General features: G+C 39.8%; 1 protein-coding gene across 4 annotated transcripts in view; it reads right to left on the bottom strand.

Annotated features, from left to right (window-relative positions):
* Window positions 1-3,457: 3,457 nt before the first annotated feature.
* PDGFD (platelet derived growth factor D) overlaps window positions 3,458-14,826 on the bottom strand; it is a 137,064-nt gene continuing 125,695 nt past the window's right edge. For all 4 annotated transcript variants that reach the window (XM_068181408.1, XM_068181410.1, XM_068181409.1 and 1 more), the window contains one exon: window positions 3,458-5,315. In XM_068181408.1, coding sequence (XP_068037509.1) covers window positions 5,181-5,315 — 135 coding nt within the window. In that variant the 3' untranslated portion in view covers window positions 3,458-5,180. The remainder of the gene's footprint in view (window positions 5,316-14,826) is intronic.

Genomic DNA, 14,826 nt, shown 5'->3' with positions numbered 1-14,826 from the left:
CATAAATGAGGCTTTGAAACTCAGTTTCAAAAATCAGGTTGTATAAACTCAGTTTTGAAATATAATTTTTTGCTACAAGAATTTCAGACCATCTTAAGTCAAGTCAGTATTAGAAGACAGACTGAACCTAGAATATTACCCTCCTATTATTCATGGCAGAACATTTGCTGGTTTGGAAATTCCATTTCTAGAAGTATTTGGAAACTAGATGATCTTTAAGTTCCCTTCCAACCCAAGCCATTCTATGATTCTTTCAAAATAAATGGAAAATTGAATTTGGACTTTGAACATTTAAAGCAGATTTTCACGGCCTGTCAATGAACAACCAAATAAACTATGACTGTTTATTTCAGCATATTTGACCAAGACCACCAATAAATAAAGTTAAAACTCTTAGAATGAGAGACAGGAATACTGATTTCTAAATTTTCATTATGTGCTGCACTGGAGTCCGTGAGATAATAAGCACAAATTGGACCTCTGCTGAATTTACACTAAGGCAGTGTGTATGGGCAATGCACTCCAGACAAGAGCAAGAGAAATCTTAACTGAATTTACAGGCAAGCATTTTTACAGCTGTTACAGATCTTAAAATTAGTTAGAGGAAGATTCTGTGTTCTTCAAAAAGGAGAAGATGAATGTTTAAAAAACCCACTACTTTTAGAAAATGGTGATGGTGAGTTCCTGAATGACATTGTGAACCACAGACTTTTACAGTTGAAGAGATGCAGAGCTGCTTTCCAAGTTTCAGATTTATTTAGGCTTTCACTCACACAATCCTTGTCCAGTAAGCAAAAGGACAAACTAGTGTTAACTAGTCATTAGTTATGGAGGTGTGTAACAATGCCAGGTGGGAAGAGCTTTATGCCCTCCTTGAAAATTCTGCAGTTGCTGAGTTGCTGTCTATGAAGTTTATTCAGTGCATTTCCAAAATATCCAGCAATTTTTTTTCTCCGAGTAACAAGGACCAAACCAAAGGGGATAAATACGCTCATATGAATGGCTGACTGTTTCAGATCAGTAGCATTACTGTACAGAAAAAGGTGTTGCACGAGGACAGACCAAAAAGCTGGGTTCCCAGACTACCGCATGCTGCCTGTATTTCCCTTATCACACAGGGGATCTGGCTCGTGAATAATCAACTGGGCAAAAATTTCATGTTCTTATTCAGTCCAAGATGCAGTGAAGGCCTAAGGCAGCTTCAGCTTAGCACAAGAACCTTAAATTGAAAGTAGTTACCAAAGCTTTGAAGGTTATTATTTGCCCCAACACAGCAAAAGTTGCTTCAGGCAAAGCTGGAGGAAATGCCCAAACTCAGAAGCACAGCTCAAATTTGCCCAGCTCAAGAGGCCCTAGGCTCCTTCAGCTGCCCTGCACACATTGGATGCTTAGCTCTGCCCTTGCTGAGGTGAGATGCAGAGCTTCTGCAGCAGCTTCCTTTGGCAGTAAGGAGCAGCTATAGCAAGATGAGTGAGGACATTTCTCCTGGAGCCGAGCCAAGCCTGCAGGGGCTGAGATCAGCACACCAAATATTGGGGGGGTGCCTTAATCCAGCTCTAAGAAATGATGTGCTGCTGTCACACTGCTGCTGCTCCACAAGGAAGCTGTCAGCTTTGTCAGCTCGGGGGTTCAAACTCAATTATTCCAAAATTGCACTTTGGTCCTTCCCTGATGCTCCTAGGAATAACTGCTAAAATTCAAAAGGAGACCTTGTGGGTATGCATGGTGTCATGTTGTGGAAATGACTTGAGTAAATAATAGGCTTTTCTTCATCCAAATATGAATAATCACTCAGAGTATCTTCTTTCAAAAGCAGTATTTATTTTTTCATCAAGATAAGACACATTACATACTGCATCGAGTAAAAAGTACTGCTAGGAAAGCTGCATTTAACTGAGATAAAAATAATATACATAGATTGCACTTGAGAAAGTGGGCTCTATCCCAGACGAATATAGTAAATAACAAACTGATGAGTGGTTTGAAATTAGGACTCTTTCTGAATTGCCTTTGATAATGTATTTATTTTGGGGGTTTCCAATTACATGAATAAAACTGAACCAGATTAGGTTTTTTTAATATCTTTGCTCTTTAAATTAAAATAGTATGTAAACAACATAACAATTATACAAAGACAAAAGAGGAAAAAAGTATGAAGATACACCTTTGCAATTTCTGCTAATAAATAAAAAGGAAAAATTTCACTGTTTTTTTGGGTTCACCAGGGTCACTGCATTTCAGGGCTTGGGTTTTGGGGAGTTTTTCTTAGTTCACATGTATGTCATCATCCCCACACTGCCACATGAAGCCCATCCTTGACACTCCTGCACTGGCTGGGAGTCTGGTGTCTGTACGGCAGCAGGAAGCAGTGAATGGTTCCATTAATTAGTAAGTGTCCCAGGAGTAATACTTTAAACTTTGTGACAAGCTTAGCTTATATTTAAGAAGGTAAACCTATCATTAAGTAAGAGGACTTTTTTTTCACTTTGCATCTGAATTTTTTTGTTGAACCCTGGCATCCAATGCTGCCTTTACCTCAGTTAGCTGAATTCTCAGCTGTTCAGTCTTTAAAAGGAGTATTCATACTATCTACCTCTGTGTATCCCACTTAGATGTTCAAATCAAATTTCTAATCTGTCTATATTGTCAAAGGAGAGAAAGGAATGCTCCCAAACTGTATAATTTCAACCTTCGGACTAAGGCACACTATGGGACAGCCTCTCCCAGTTGGCTCTAGGGGTAACTCAGGCTCCCAGCCAAGGCTGAATCTCCCCAGTCAGGAGGCACAAGCACCCCTCACAACCCGGGGCTGTTGGGGTGGGCAAGCAGGTGGTGCTGCATGGCACACACCTGGTGCAGCACCGCCTGCTGCCTTTTTCCCTTGGAGGGTGGGAATCAAAGGACCACTTAGAGCACAAAGCCTAGTGAAACTTCTTGTATCCTGCAACCAATGCTAACTATGAAATCAGAGTGCTTGGGCATGATTCAGTCGGAGATACAAACAGGAGTGCAGTATCGCAAAAACAATCTGTATCGCCAAGGTCTTGCATGCAAATTTATTCCAAACTTAGCTAAAACTTATGGAAGGGCTGGGTCAATCTTGTTATTAAGCTAGAAACAGAAAAAGAATGAGATGTTCTTTAAATAGTCCTGAACTACAAAATGAAGGTGGTAATCTTTGGTTACAGGGCTGCTCTTTAAATGTGAATTGCTTTGAAAAATGATGAATCACTTCCCAAGTAAGCATTCAGGAGCATTTTTAAACAGACATCTGGGAGCCAGAGAGGAAAAAATTAATATAAATAATAAAACCCCCACACTTTCTGAATCTCCAAGGTTAAAGTACAGGAAAGAAAGTAACACAACATTTTTAAGGGATCTTTCAGCAAAGTTTTGCTAAAATTATTAAAAAGCACTTACAAAATACTTGAGCTGATGAAGACGGAAAATGAGAACATTAGGGTGCTTTTGTAACAAACCTGTAGAGTACTAAAACATACTGGTTTGAAGGCCTTGTATTTCATAGCACATGCCATTTTCCACTATTTATAATGCATTATTGTCAACCTACTTCACTCCTTCAGAGGGACAGAAAGACAAGAGCACACAGACAAGATGATTTGATGAAGCCTATGTCTACTATAATACATAAACCCTCAGTCATTAAGTGTGCCACCCTATTCCTGCTGTTACATTCATGATCAAAACTCCAATTCTTTGCAAAACTGAAATCTGCCTGGTTTTTACATTTTTGGAGCAGCATTTGAAAATCCTTAAAGCTAGTTTGGAAGGATCTTTTTTGTTTTTCAGCTAGAGCACTTTTGTAATAGTTTAAAAGGCATAGGAAGCTATGCTGTAGCTTTTAAAGTACTAATTTTATTATGAGGTGGTATTTAGTAATATTCTTCTGGAAGTTAATAAATGATGCACATTTTCTATGACTGACAGACATTACTTAATGACTTAATATGCTTCAGCAAAATGCAATTAAAAAAAAAAGAAATTCACTGTCAACACTTTAACCATGGCAATACACAGAGCTGGAATGAGACAACTAACCTCAGATAACTAAGATTAATGCATATATGACAAAGTTAAAAAACAAATAAAGAAACCCCAAACCAAATAAAGATAATTAAATCTCAAACACAGTTTTGTTTCCCAATAACACAACTGCAAAACAAATCAATATTTTCAACAAACAAGTGCCCTATCTTCATCTCCTCCACAGGAAAGCACGGCACTCCTCTAACTGCTGCGAGGAGGATCCAAGGGGAGGGCTGTCTCTCCCTTCTTGTACAGAGAGGGCTCCTCTTGGGCAACTGTGGGGCCGCTCTGGGCAAGGGGCAGGAATCCAGATCAGGTAGGTAGTGACCAAAATCAGTTCCAGTCCACAGGTATTAACCTGGGGAGCTGGCAGGAGCCCCCTCTTGCAGAAGCACTTGGGTGATGGCTGCCATGGAGCCACCACGGCAAAAGCGCCAGCTTCAGCACCCCCTACCACCCTCAGTGTCCTGGCTCATGCAAAGCATCTACTAATTTCAGCACACGATTTGCTCGAGTACAAGCAGTGAGATTTGACTTTACTGATGTGTGATTTTATGTAATGATGGATTTTAAGCATTCCATCTCACTCTATTGGGCCAGAATGCTGGGAAGTTACCTCTAAGAGTGGGGCAAACCATTTTGCACTCCTACAGGATCAAATTCTCTCCTCATTTTTACCCACCATAAAACCCTACCTACCATCAGGAAAGCTGAGGAGGTAGAAATGGAAGCAGAATTTGAGTGTAGGAACTGGTGATTGAAACAGAAACACAATGCTATTTCATTGCCAGCTACCACAAATAACTACATACCTGGTATTTAAATTCAGTGGGCACTATGTGCCTAAGGGCTGCAATTGAGCTTTTCAAATCTCAACCCTCAGAATCTAGCTACAGATAACCACAATCCTAAATTCTTGGATGCTGATACATAAATGTATGATATATCTGTTTAGTTGCCATGACACTAATTAGCACAGCAATGATTTTTGCTAATTGCAAAGGCAGGCTAGTAGTAAATTTCAAATGATTAGTGAGCAAAGGTCCTCAGAGCAATCCTGTTTGAAAGTAAATGTCCAGTAAGATGCAATTAGTGTGTCTGGTTTTTAATTTTCTTTCTTTGTTTTTCCTTTTTTATCGGGGTGGTCTTGAACTGCAGACACAATCACAACGCTCATGGTGATCCAGCTGTATGTCTACCAAGGACATGTTGTTCCTGATTCTGCCTCTTCTTCTGGTATGCCCAGCCTCAGGGACGAACTTCAGCACCTGGCAGGATCAACAAAAATGCATTGAATTAGAAAACGCTGTTGGAGATCTGAGGATTAGAATGTCGGGGCCCCAAGGGCACCAACAGCCCTTAATGGCCCTGACCATCATTAATTTGGACACATTTTTGTTTTATTTCCAGCTTTTTCTTTGCACACTTTGACATCCTGCTGTATTGTTTGTCCTGGAGTTGGACAGACTGTATTTTTTCCTACATGAGGTATCTTTATATCATGCAGTTTCCTAACCATGTCCAGAGTTGCTCCTTTGCATGCGAACTATCAAGCAGGTTTCCTTTGGCTCATTTTTGCAGTCCCATTTCTATTTTAGTTGCCTTGTTCCTCCTCTCCCTTGCAGAATATTTCTGCTCTTAAGAACGAGGAACATATTTTTATGCAATTTGAAATTTCTGAAGCCCAAATCATTAGAATTGGTCCTAAACTTAAATACTTGTGAAGAGCAGAAGGAGATGAAGAAGCTTTCACAAAATATGTGTCAGATACCACTGATTTTCTGTGGAATCTGAGTTTTGTTGGCTCACCTTAAAAGTCTCTGCCTCAACCTAAATGATTTCTGAAGAATTTAATGTGAATAATATCAAGCAAACAAGAAAACAAAATTACTTCCTAGGGAAGTATGCATCATAATAGACACTTCTGAAAAAATTCTATCTAGAGAAGATGATCTTGAGACCCCTAGGAAGGTGGCTGTAGGTTGTAAAAAAGAGCTAGCTTGGCCAAGTGACTGCTAGATTAGCTGGATTTCTCCTGTTTGTTCAAAGATGGAGAGATGTCTGTTAAGTGCATGACTTCCCTAAGCCAGTGGCCAACTGGGAAGAGGGATCTAAATGTCTGTAACACCTCAACCACTGAAGCACCCACATTTTTGCCCTAACAGATCATACTGGTTTATAACTAAGAGATCACTCTGTTACTCAACAACCCTTTTTTTTTTTTTCCTTTTTACAAAGCAGCTTCTGTACCTTGATGTTGTAACACCATACAAGAGTTGAGATGGTTTCGGAAATGACATGGAATAAGAGGCTGTGTGCCAGATCAACAGAGTATTAGCATTTTCAATAGAATTAGATAATCTCAGAAAGTAAATGTGAAGCAGTTGCCAAAGGACAACCAGAGATGCTGTGCAGGGTGGGTGGGGAAGGGCAGGCAGGTTAGCAGCTCTCAGGACGAGACCATTTGTTCTCTGCCCTTAATGCCTTGAGGCTAGAAAAGTCATGAGATATAACAAAAGTGATAAGCACTGAACAAAGTCTATTACTTTGTTCTCTGTTTTGTGATGAAATTTATATTTAGCCTATGTAATACTGAAAGGAAGGACTGTGCCTAAGCAAGGTACAGACATGCTGCTGTACTGTGTTGGGAAAACAGAATTACTTTGCCCTGTTAGAAATGCAGAAACATAATTTCACTTTTTTATTTTGAGCAACAAAAATATCTTTGAAGTATCTTTGAATTTATTTCAAACATTGCTTGCATCCATATATTCAATAAATCCTGATGGACACTAGGAAAATTTGCTGTATCACACTGTCATCCCAAGCACAAAGGAACTGAACTCAATCAGGCTGCTGCAATTATTACAGAGATAAAAATAGACCACAACTTCAAAGATGATTTTTTTTAGGAAAATGTACTTTAAAAATCAAGTACAGATGCTGACACTGAACCCATGATAAATTCCTTATTTAAAGAAGTCTTCCAGCAAATTATGACCAATCCAGATGACTGGCAGTTTGCAAAATCATAGGACAGGTAGATCTGATTTTTTCCAGCTGAGAGCAAATCAAAGTATGCAATGGGATGAGAGTAAAGATGTGGACTGTATTTAAGCTAACAGACCATCTGACAGCTTGGGGACTTTCCCTGTGTTTTTTATCAAGAAGCATGAGCAAAGTATAGGCTTTGCTGATAAGAAAATGAACTGTCAGGCACTTCCTCAGACAAGACAGGAAAACAGAGATTGAACACAGCTGAAATTATAAAATCACAGTCCTTTAGGTGGGAAAAGACTTCTGAGATCATTGGGTCCAACCCTCATCCCAGCACCGGCAAGTCAACCACTAACTTCTGTCCCCTAATGATACATCTCACATGCTTTTTGAATACTTCTAGTAATAGCAACTCTCCTACTTCCCTGGGCAGTCTGTTTCAATGTTTGACCATTGTTGCAGTAAAGAAAAATACCCTTATATCCAGTCTAAACCTCTGTTGGTGCAACTTGAGGTTATGTCTTCTTGTTCCGACACCTGTTATCTGGAAAAAGAGGCCCACCCCACCTGGCTACACCCTCCTTTCAGGCACTCAGAGAGAGTGATAAGGTTCCCCCTGAGCCTCTTTTGCTCCAGTCTAAACACCCTGAGCTCCCTCCAGACCCTTCTCCAGCGCTGTTCACTTCCCTGGATTTGAGGTGGGACCTCAGCAGTGCTGAGTACAGGGGGACAATCACTGCCCTGGTCCTGCTGGCCACACCAGTGCTGATCCAGGCCATTGGTAACCTGGGCACACCCTGAATCACATTCAGCTACTGTCAACCAGCACCCCAAGGTCCTTTTCCACCAGGCAGCTTTCCAGGCACTCTGCTGCATCCTGCAGCATTGCCTGGGGCTGTTGTGACCCAAGTGCAGGACCCAGCACTTGGTCTTGAAGAACCTCACACAGCTGGTCTCAGATTTAGCCTGTCCAGATCCCTCTCCAGAGCTACTTTAATAGCTGATCATAGAACTGATATTCAAAGCTCTACAAAAGTAGTTTTATTTTCATCTAAGAACAAGGGAGTTGAAAAGAATCTGGAAATAAGGCCATTTCTGGTGACCACAGTAGAAGGAAGACAACCCTTTATTCTGCAAATAGCTGCTGTTTATTTATCACATAGTCATATCCTTAAAAGTCAGGAACTACTGAATTAATGAGAACAGGTCAAATAAATTCTGTTCAGGACACTTTATCACTCATTTTTTCATGGGATCAGTAGCTGTAAGAAAATATTGATATGACAGGTCTAGAATGCTCAAAAGGCTTGTTTTTTTTGGGGGGGGGGTGAACAAGAACAACCTTGTAGTTTTCAAATTAAAGGATCAGTGTCTTGTCATTTCTCATCAAATTGCAGTGACTCAGTTATTCAGATCATTGCCTCACAAAGAGCATGTAACTACAGTCATGTCCTTCTCATCAAACACTGAATAAATGATGGTCATCAAACTATTAAAATGATTAAAACAAAATCAAGACAGATTATTTTGCTTTTGAGCTGGATTTGGTGCTTATAGGTAATAATAAAAAAAAAAAAAGTGCAGCAGGGTATTTTCTGTGCAGAGAGCCTCATAGGAGCACACCAGGATGGTGGATGGCATTCTACTTTGTAGATGTGCCTGAGCATCTGAGAAGTTTCAGGGTAAGATGACTGTAGCCACTGCATAACTTTCCTTGGGGGCAGCAATGTAGGAAATATAAAGAAAATGCTTCCATGTGTTTCCCTGCCAGTAATCTTGCTCATTAATCATGTATTGAATTTGGATGCCAGTTTCTGAAAGCCTCCTTAAAAGAGATCAGAGCCATGACAAAAACCAGGATCTGGAGGCTGAAGCCAGATAAACTTCAAGTGGAATTAGGACACACTTGTTTATTTCAGGCCCACTCACCACTTGGACAGCCCTCCAAGGAACTGGGGGGTTTCTAGCCTGTTTGAGGACTGCCTTTCCAGGAGGTGTACGGCACCAGTTTGGGTTGTGCTCTGGGGACAGCAGGTGGTCTCCTGCTGCCTGTGGAGTACAGGAAGTCAGGGCTGATGGCCCCAGCATCTCAGCAGGTCTGTAAGAACACTTAAGAACTCTTAACACTTCAAGATCTGCGGCTGAGGACAGCAGAGTGGCAGTGACTGCCAGGAAGAGGACCCAGCTGGAGAGAACTTGTCCACCCTGATCCATACATGGCATGTCTCCAGTAGAAGGCAGAATAAAGCAGCAACTCCAGAGCATGATTCACCTGAAACACCCACCTCTGCCAGGGCTAGCTCTGGGGACTAGGAAACGAGCCCAAAGCTTGGACTCAAAGTTTTAGGAGGGTAGAGCCAGATGAGGTGAACCATCCCTTCAGCATCTGCTGATGGTCCTAGTCAGGTATCACTGACCCTTGAAGTCAGGCAACATTTATCCATGACAGCCCATGATGGCTGATTTCTGTTTTATTAAAAAGCAAATAGGGACAGCAAACCCAGGCAAAAGTTAAAAAAAAAAATCCCCACAGGCATTTTTGACTTATCATTTACTTATTAGTAATAACATTATTTTTTAAAATTCTTGATCAGTATTTTAAGCACCAACAGAAAAATGAAGTCTCACTCAAAAATTGGCTTTTTTTTCTTTCTGATTAGCTTAAGAAGCCTACAGAAAATCAATAATATGACTGTGGCTTACCCAATATCTAATTAGCTTCATATTCTTGTGACAGAGGATGGTGAGCAAATCTGGATGCTATTTTAGATAGTGAAATTTGTACTTTGCAGAACTTATTTTAAAATTCTGCTATGCAGCATTATCTAATCTCCTTCTGCACATCTAAAAATAACACTAATCTAGCATGAAACCCAAATTATATTTGTCTGAGATTCATGAAAGAGGAAGCATCAAAAGTACAAAACATTCAACACAGATCCAAGTTCTGATAGACATAAAAAAATCTTACTTTGCAATTTTTCAAAGTTATCTAACCCAAAGGTCACACATGGTTTAGCTGTGCTCCGAGTATAAGAAGCCAAGTATTATGGGAATGTGGTTCATAATTTTGCACAAGGACCTTTACTCTAGTAGGAACATAGCCTAAACCAATGACATAGACTGAAAGATGTATTCTTTCTTACCAGAGATAATTACAGGGTATCAGGGACAAGAAAAATAGTTGGCTTGCTGATCAGTGGTAGCAAGAAAACTAAGGGATGAATAAATATAGATGGGATTATTTTTCTATTTTTTTCATTTGTATGCATAAGAAACACCTGGTTTTAATACAATAAACATGGTAAAAAATAATTGGCTTAAAAATCAAGTACCTGAAGCACTCACTAATGCTATGATGTTTTTGACATATGTGACATTAACAAGACCCTCACTTCTGCTGATCTTGTCAGGAATTATGTGTGCATTATACTACAGCTGTTGTTTTCTCACTGACTAGATACAGGTGTTCCTCCTTCACAAACTGCTTCTCTGTCCTGACATGTATCACAGGATGTCTCACTCAGCTTCCAGATGTCAACCCAAGAACTTAATTTTTCATCTAGTTAAAAATGAACCTTTTTTTTTGCACTGCACTTCTGTACTCTCTCTGCTCATCCCGTGACCTAGCAGTCATTTCTGACTCATTTTATTTCCTTGTACTTGCATTCCAAATAAATCCCATTGCTTCTTCTTGTACAATATTCCATGAATTAACTCTTTTGTCAGGCTAATTCTATGCCTTTATTACCATAACAACCTTTTATCTCCTTTAAACATGTGCTATCAACTCCAGGACATACAGCAATCAGACCATATTCCTTGCACACTGCTTTGATGATTCTAGCTCTTTTTAATCCCTTAGCAAATTCCCTTTGTTGTGTCAGCAGCATTTGGATCATTTTTTGACCAGTTAGCTTATGTTTCCTTGTCTAAGGATAGGATGAGAATTATAGTCTTCTCTCTCAAGTGCCTCCTTAAGGTTTGCTTCTCATTTCTGTGAAAAATAAAAGAAAAAAAGAAAAAAGCCACGACAGCATCAAATTGTATAAGTTACATTTCTTAACTCCATTGCAGTAACTTTGTCTTACTGAAGTTCCACTTTTTAATTCTCTATTGTGTTCTTGTGTTCTTTTCTCCCATATAATATTCCCTCTGTCTTGCTTTCACTTTGAAATGTTGGGTTCAGTTGAAGCTGTTTTTTTATGCCCCAGCAACATGTGCCAAGAGACAGTACCCTGTGCTCTGGGGTACCTACTGCCTCCATCAAGGCAACCAAAGGTTATGAAATTGCCAACCTAACACTTATCAAAACCTTCTCTCTGAGAATTAACTGAATGTATGTCCTGTGAAGGCACTAGACAAGTTGCAGTCAACTTGAATGGAGGTACAATGCTTCAAAAAGGGGTAGGATGGGGGAAGAAGCACCTTATAGACAGTGGACAACACATCAGGCTTTACAGGAGAGACAAATAAGTAGGTAAAAGTTGCAATCAGCTATCACCACTTTTCTTTTTTCCTAATATGTCCCTTAGCTGTGCAGCTCAGCACTGTGCAGAGTTTAATACATTCTGACAAATTCTTGTTGCTACCTTAAGAGCACTTATTCCCCACGGAAACTCATTTCACATCTCATCAGTTACAGCAATGAGATGGGGAAACTGATTTCTTATTTCTCTGAGGTATGTGCATGCTGGCTGGATAGCACAGCCACAGCCACAGCTGAACTGAGTCCTGGCCTGACTTCCCCCACACCTTCTCTGTGCTGAGTAATCTCCAGTTTTAGAGCCTGTGCCTCTTTAAAGAGAAGCTCCAGGCATTTTTAAGGAAATGAACTGCAATGGGAAACACATTTTTATATCAGGTCCGACAGCCATAGGGCTGAGCTTTGATTAAGGTGTGCTGCATCCATTTCCATGTATTGCTTTGTCTTTCCCTTGCACAGAGCATTGCAACATAACTCAATGTCACTTATGGAAGACTATGCCTGAGAGACGTTTTCAGACACTGCCAGGACTTGGCCTGCTTGGTTTGAAGGGTTCATGACACTATGTGGTAAGTCATGATTATTTGTCCAGAATATTTGCTCTGCTCCAAAGCAAACCCAGAAGCCATGGAAAACCACAGAGCATCACAAGACTCCTGCAAGGAAAAAAAAAAAACCAAAACAAAACCACCAATAAAACTATCTGTTTTCCCAAGTTATGACCCCATCCATTTCTTAAAACTGCTGAGTATTTTGGTAAAGTCATGGCAAACTTCCAGGCTATAAAGAAGACCAAATATCTCATGATTAACATCTTCCAGGACAATAAAGAAAAAGCTACCCCATATTGTGGCCATCTCATGTTCTCATTTTCCCTGTTTTTACATCACTTCCTACAGTCAGACATGATAGAAAAGAGCTGTACATTCCATTCGGGGAACTGGAGCAGCCCTCTCAGCTGGGGAAAATTAAAGGCTCCACATGACGACTATTAGTCCTGAGAGGCTAGGCTAGGAGAGAGTGCTCAGTGATTACAGTGGGAGGCTTTGAACAGGAACTGAGAGGGAACTAAAAAGCATTAAGAGCATAAGGAGAAGATAACCTAGAAATCCCTCTGGACTAGAAGCCTCTCTTTCAAGAAACACCCTGGACTTTAGGGTCTCCATGCAGCTACTCCAGCACTCACCACAAAGCCAAAAAGGAGCCTATCACTTTTGGAAAATTTGTCTTTCTCACACAAGAAATAGTGGGTAGCTCAGAAATGCCAAGAACTTTTAAATGATCGCCAGAGATATTTTTACTTTTGAGGACAAGCATATCCACGTGCAGGACACAAAGCTCTTGCAGGTTCAGGAGCTCAGTAGATGAAACTCCAGGATAGAAGTTAGGGAAAATCAGTCTGGCAAGAGAAGGGGTCTGGGGTCTGCAGGACTCAGTTTCAGCTACTTCAAACACTTTCTTTGCTCCACCATCTAATACTTCCTTCTGGTGTCTTCTGTAAATCAAATTAACTGAGTTTTGTGTTTGAATCTGGCCTATGTCCTCCTGCAGTAGAAGGCTGAGCTTTTTAACCAAATTAATGGTGCTGGGGATTCACAAAGTGTAAAGCTCCATCCTTCGTTATGCAACTAAAGGCTCTTTGGATAAGGTTAGTGGGTTTCAAATTGGCTTTTAAGAGAGTAAACTGGCTCAATGGTTCTAAAACTGGCATGTGGAGAGGCCTCTCCTCCGTGCTTTTTCCACCTGGTATTTAACTAAAGTTAAAGTGTCAAAGAAGAATAAGAATAAAACTGTTAACTGTGTGTGGCTAATAATAATAATAAAGTTGAAAACATTTTGGACTAAAATTAATTGACACATCTTTAGTATGTCATACATGAATTTATCTGCATGACTTACACTCATTTTAATGGGAGACACTGTGCTAAATATCTGCTCAGTGAGCTGTTAATTCATCTCTAAGGGATAAAATTTAAATTTAAACTTACAAAGGCATTTTAATGTTAAAGATGAAACACTGTCTTGAATTCATATGGTTTTCAGAGTAGAAATTAGTAAGAAAATAAATTAGCAGTGAAATATTTGTGTGAATATTGAATTTCCTGAATTTAGTGATTAATTTGGGGTAGTCATAAGTCATGACATTCTGATGCTGAGCAATACCTGACTTTTGTAATATTCTTGTGTTCCAGCACTAGCTGTTTCCAAACACTTGAAAAAGTAAGTTCTTGTCAACATATTTATAATCATAATTTTTCTTTCTAGCTACTGTCAACAGTTGACTTAATTTCTGATACAGGTGTAACCCAGGATTCCTTGGTTTATATTTGACTTCTAGTTTTTTCAGAAGATTTCTGAATTATGCACAACTCATATTTAAGTGTTGAAATTCCATACAGATTTACTGTGGAAAAAAAAAAAAACAAAACAAAACAATTCCTTTTTTTAATTTTAAATTAGTTCCATTCCAGTCTCTCTCTTCTTCTTTTCTTAAGGAAAATATTACTTAGGAAGGCCTAATTTTCCTTTAGCTACTATTCATTATATCCTATCTTTCACTGTGTCCTCTCTTTAGATTTTTTTTTTCCTAAATGAAGTGATCCAAAACTTTTGAGCCACTTTCCTTAAAAATGTTTTTGATCTGTATCTTCCCCTACATCTCTCATGATGTATGCTTGCTGCTTCTATTTATTTTTTCTAGTCCTGCCTTGTCCTTTTAAGCACCAGTGGTCAAAACCTAGTATAAGTTCCCCACCAACTTGTGCAGACCACAGTATTTGCTGTGTTATTACCGCTTCATCTCCATTCCTGCAGAAGACTGTCACTTGTTTTTTTCTTATCACTGCACTAAACAACTGTTTTCCTGAAGCTCTTCACAGTGATTAACTGCTTGACTTTTAGCCCAGTTTCCACCCCTCATTTCTTCCTCCTCCCCCCCTCACACACCCAGTGTTATATGAATAAATAGTTGAGACCACTCATCCTTAATGCTTGTTGCTTTTCTAACCTGCATTTATAAGCGCTTACAAAGACCTTCTGAAATTCCTCACAGCCTTCTCTTCTGTTCAAGTATGTTATCTCCTGTGCCACCTGTCATTTTTGCCACCTCTCTGTTCACCTCCCTCCAGACTGAACACACATGAAATAATAATCTTTGTACTGGGGGCACCCTCAGATGGCCCTTTCCCATTTAGAAAATTGCTTGTCTCTTCCACCTCATTGCTCTTTATCTCTTAACCAGCTTTTAATCCATGTCTGATCTTGTCTGGCTGACTGTTTGCTCTCTGCCGGAGATG

Source organism: Anomalospiza imberbis, chromosome 2 (genome assembly GCF_031753505.1).
Source record: "Anomalospiza imberbis isolate Cuckoo-Finch-1a 21T00152 chromosome 2, ASM3175350v1, whole genome shotgun sequence".
NCBI lineage: Eukaryota > Metazoa > Chordata > Aves > Passeriformes > Viduidae > Anomalospiza > Anomalospiza imberbis.
This window is presented reverse-complemented; position numbering and strand designations above follow the sequence as displayed.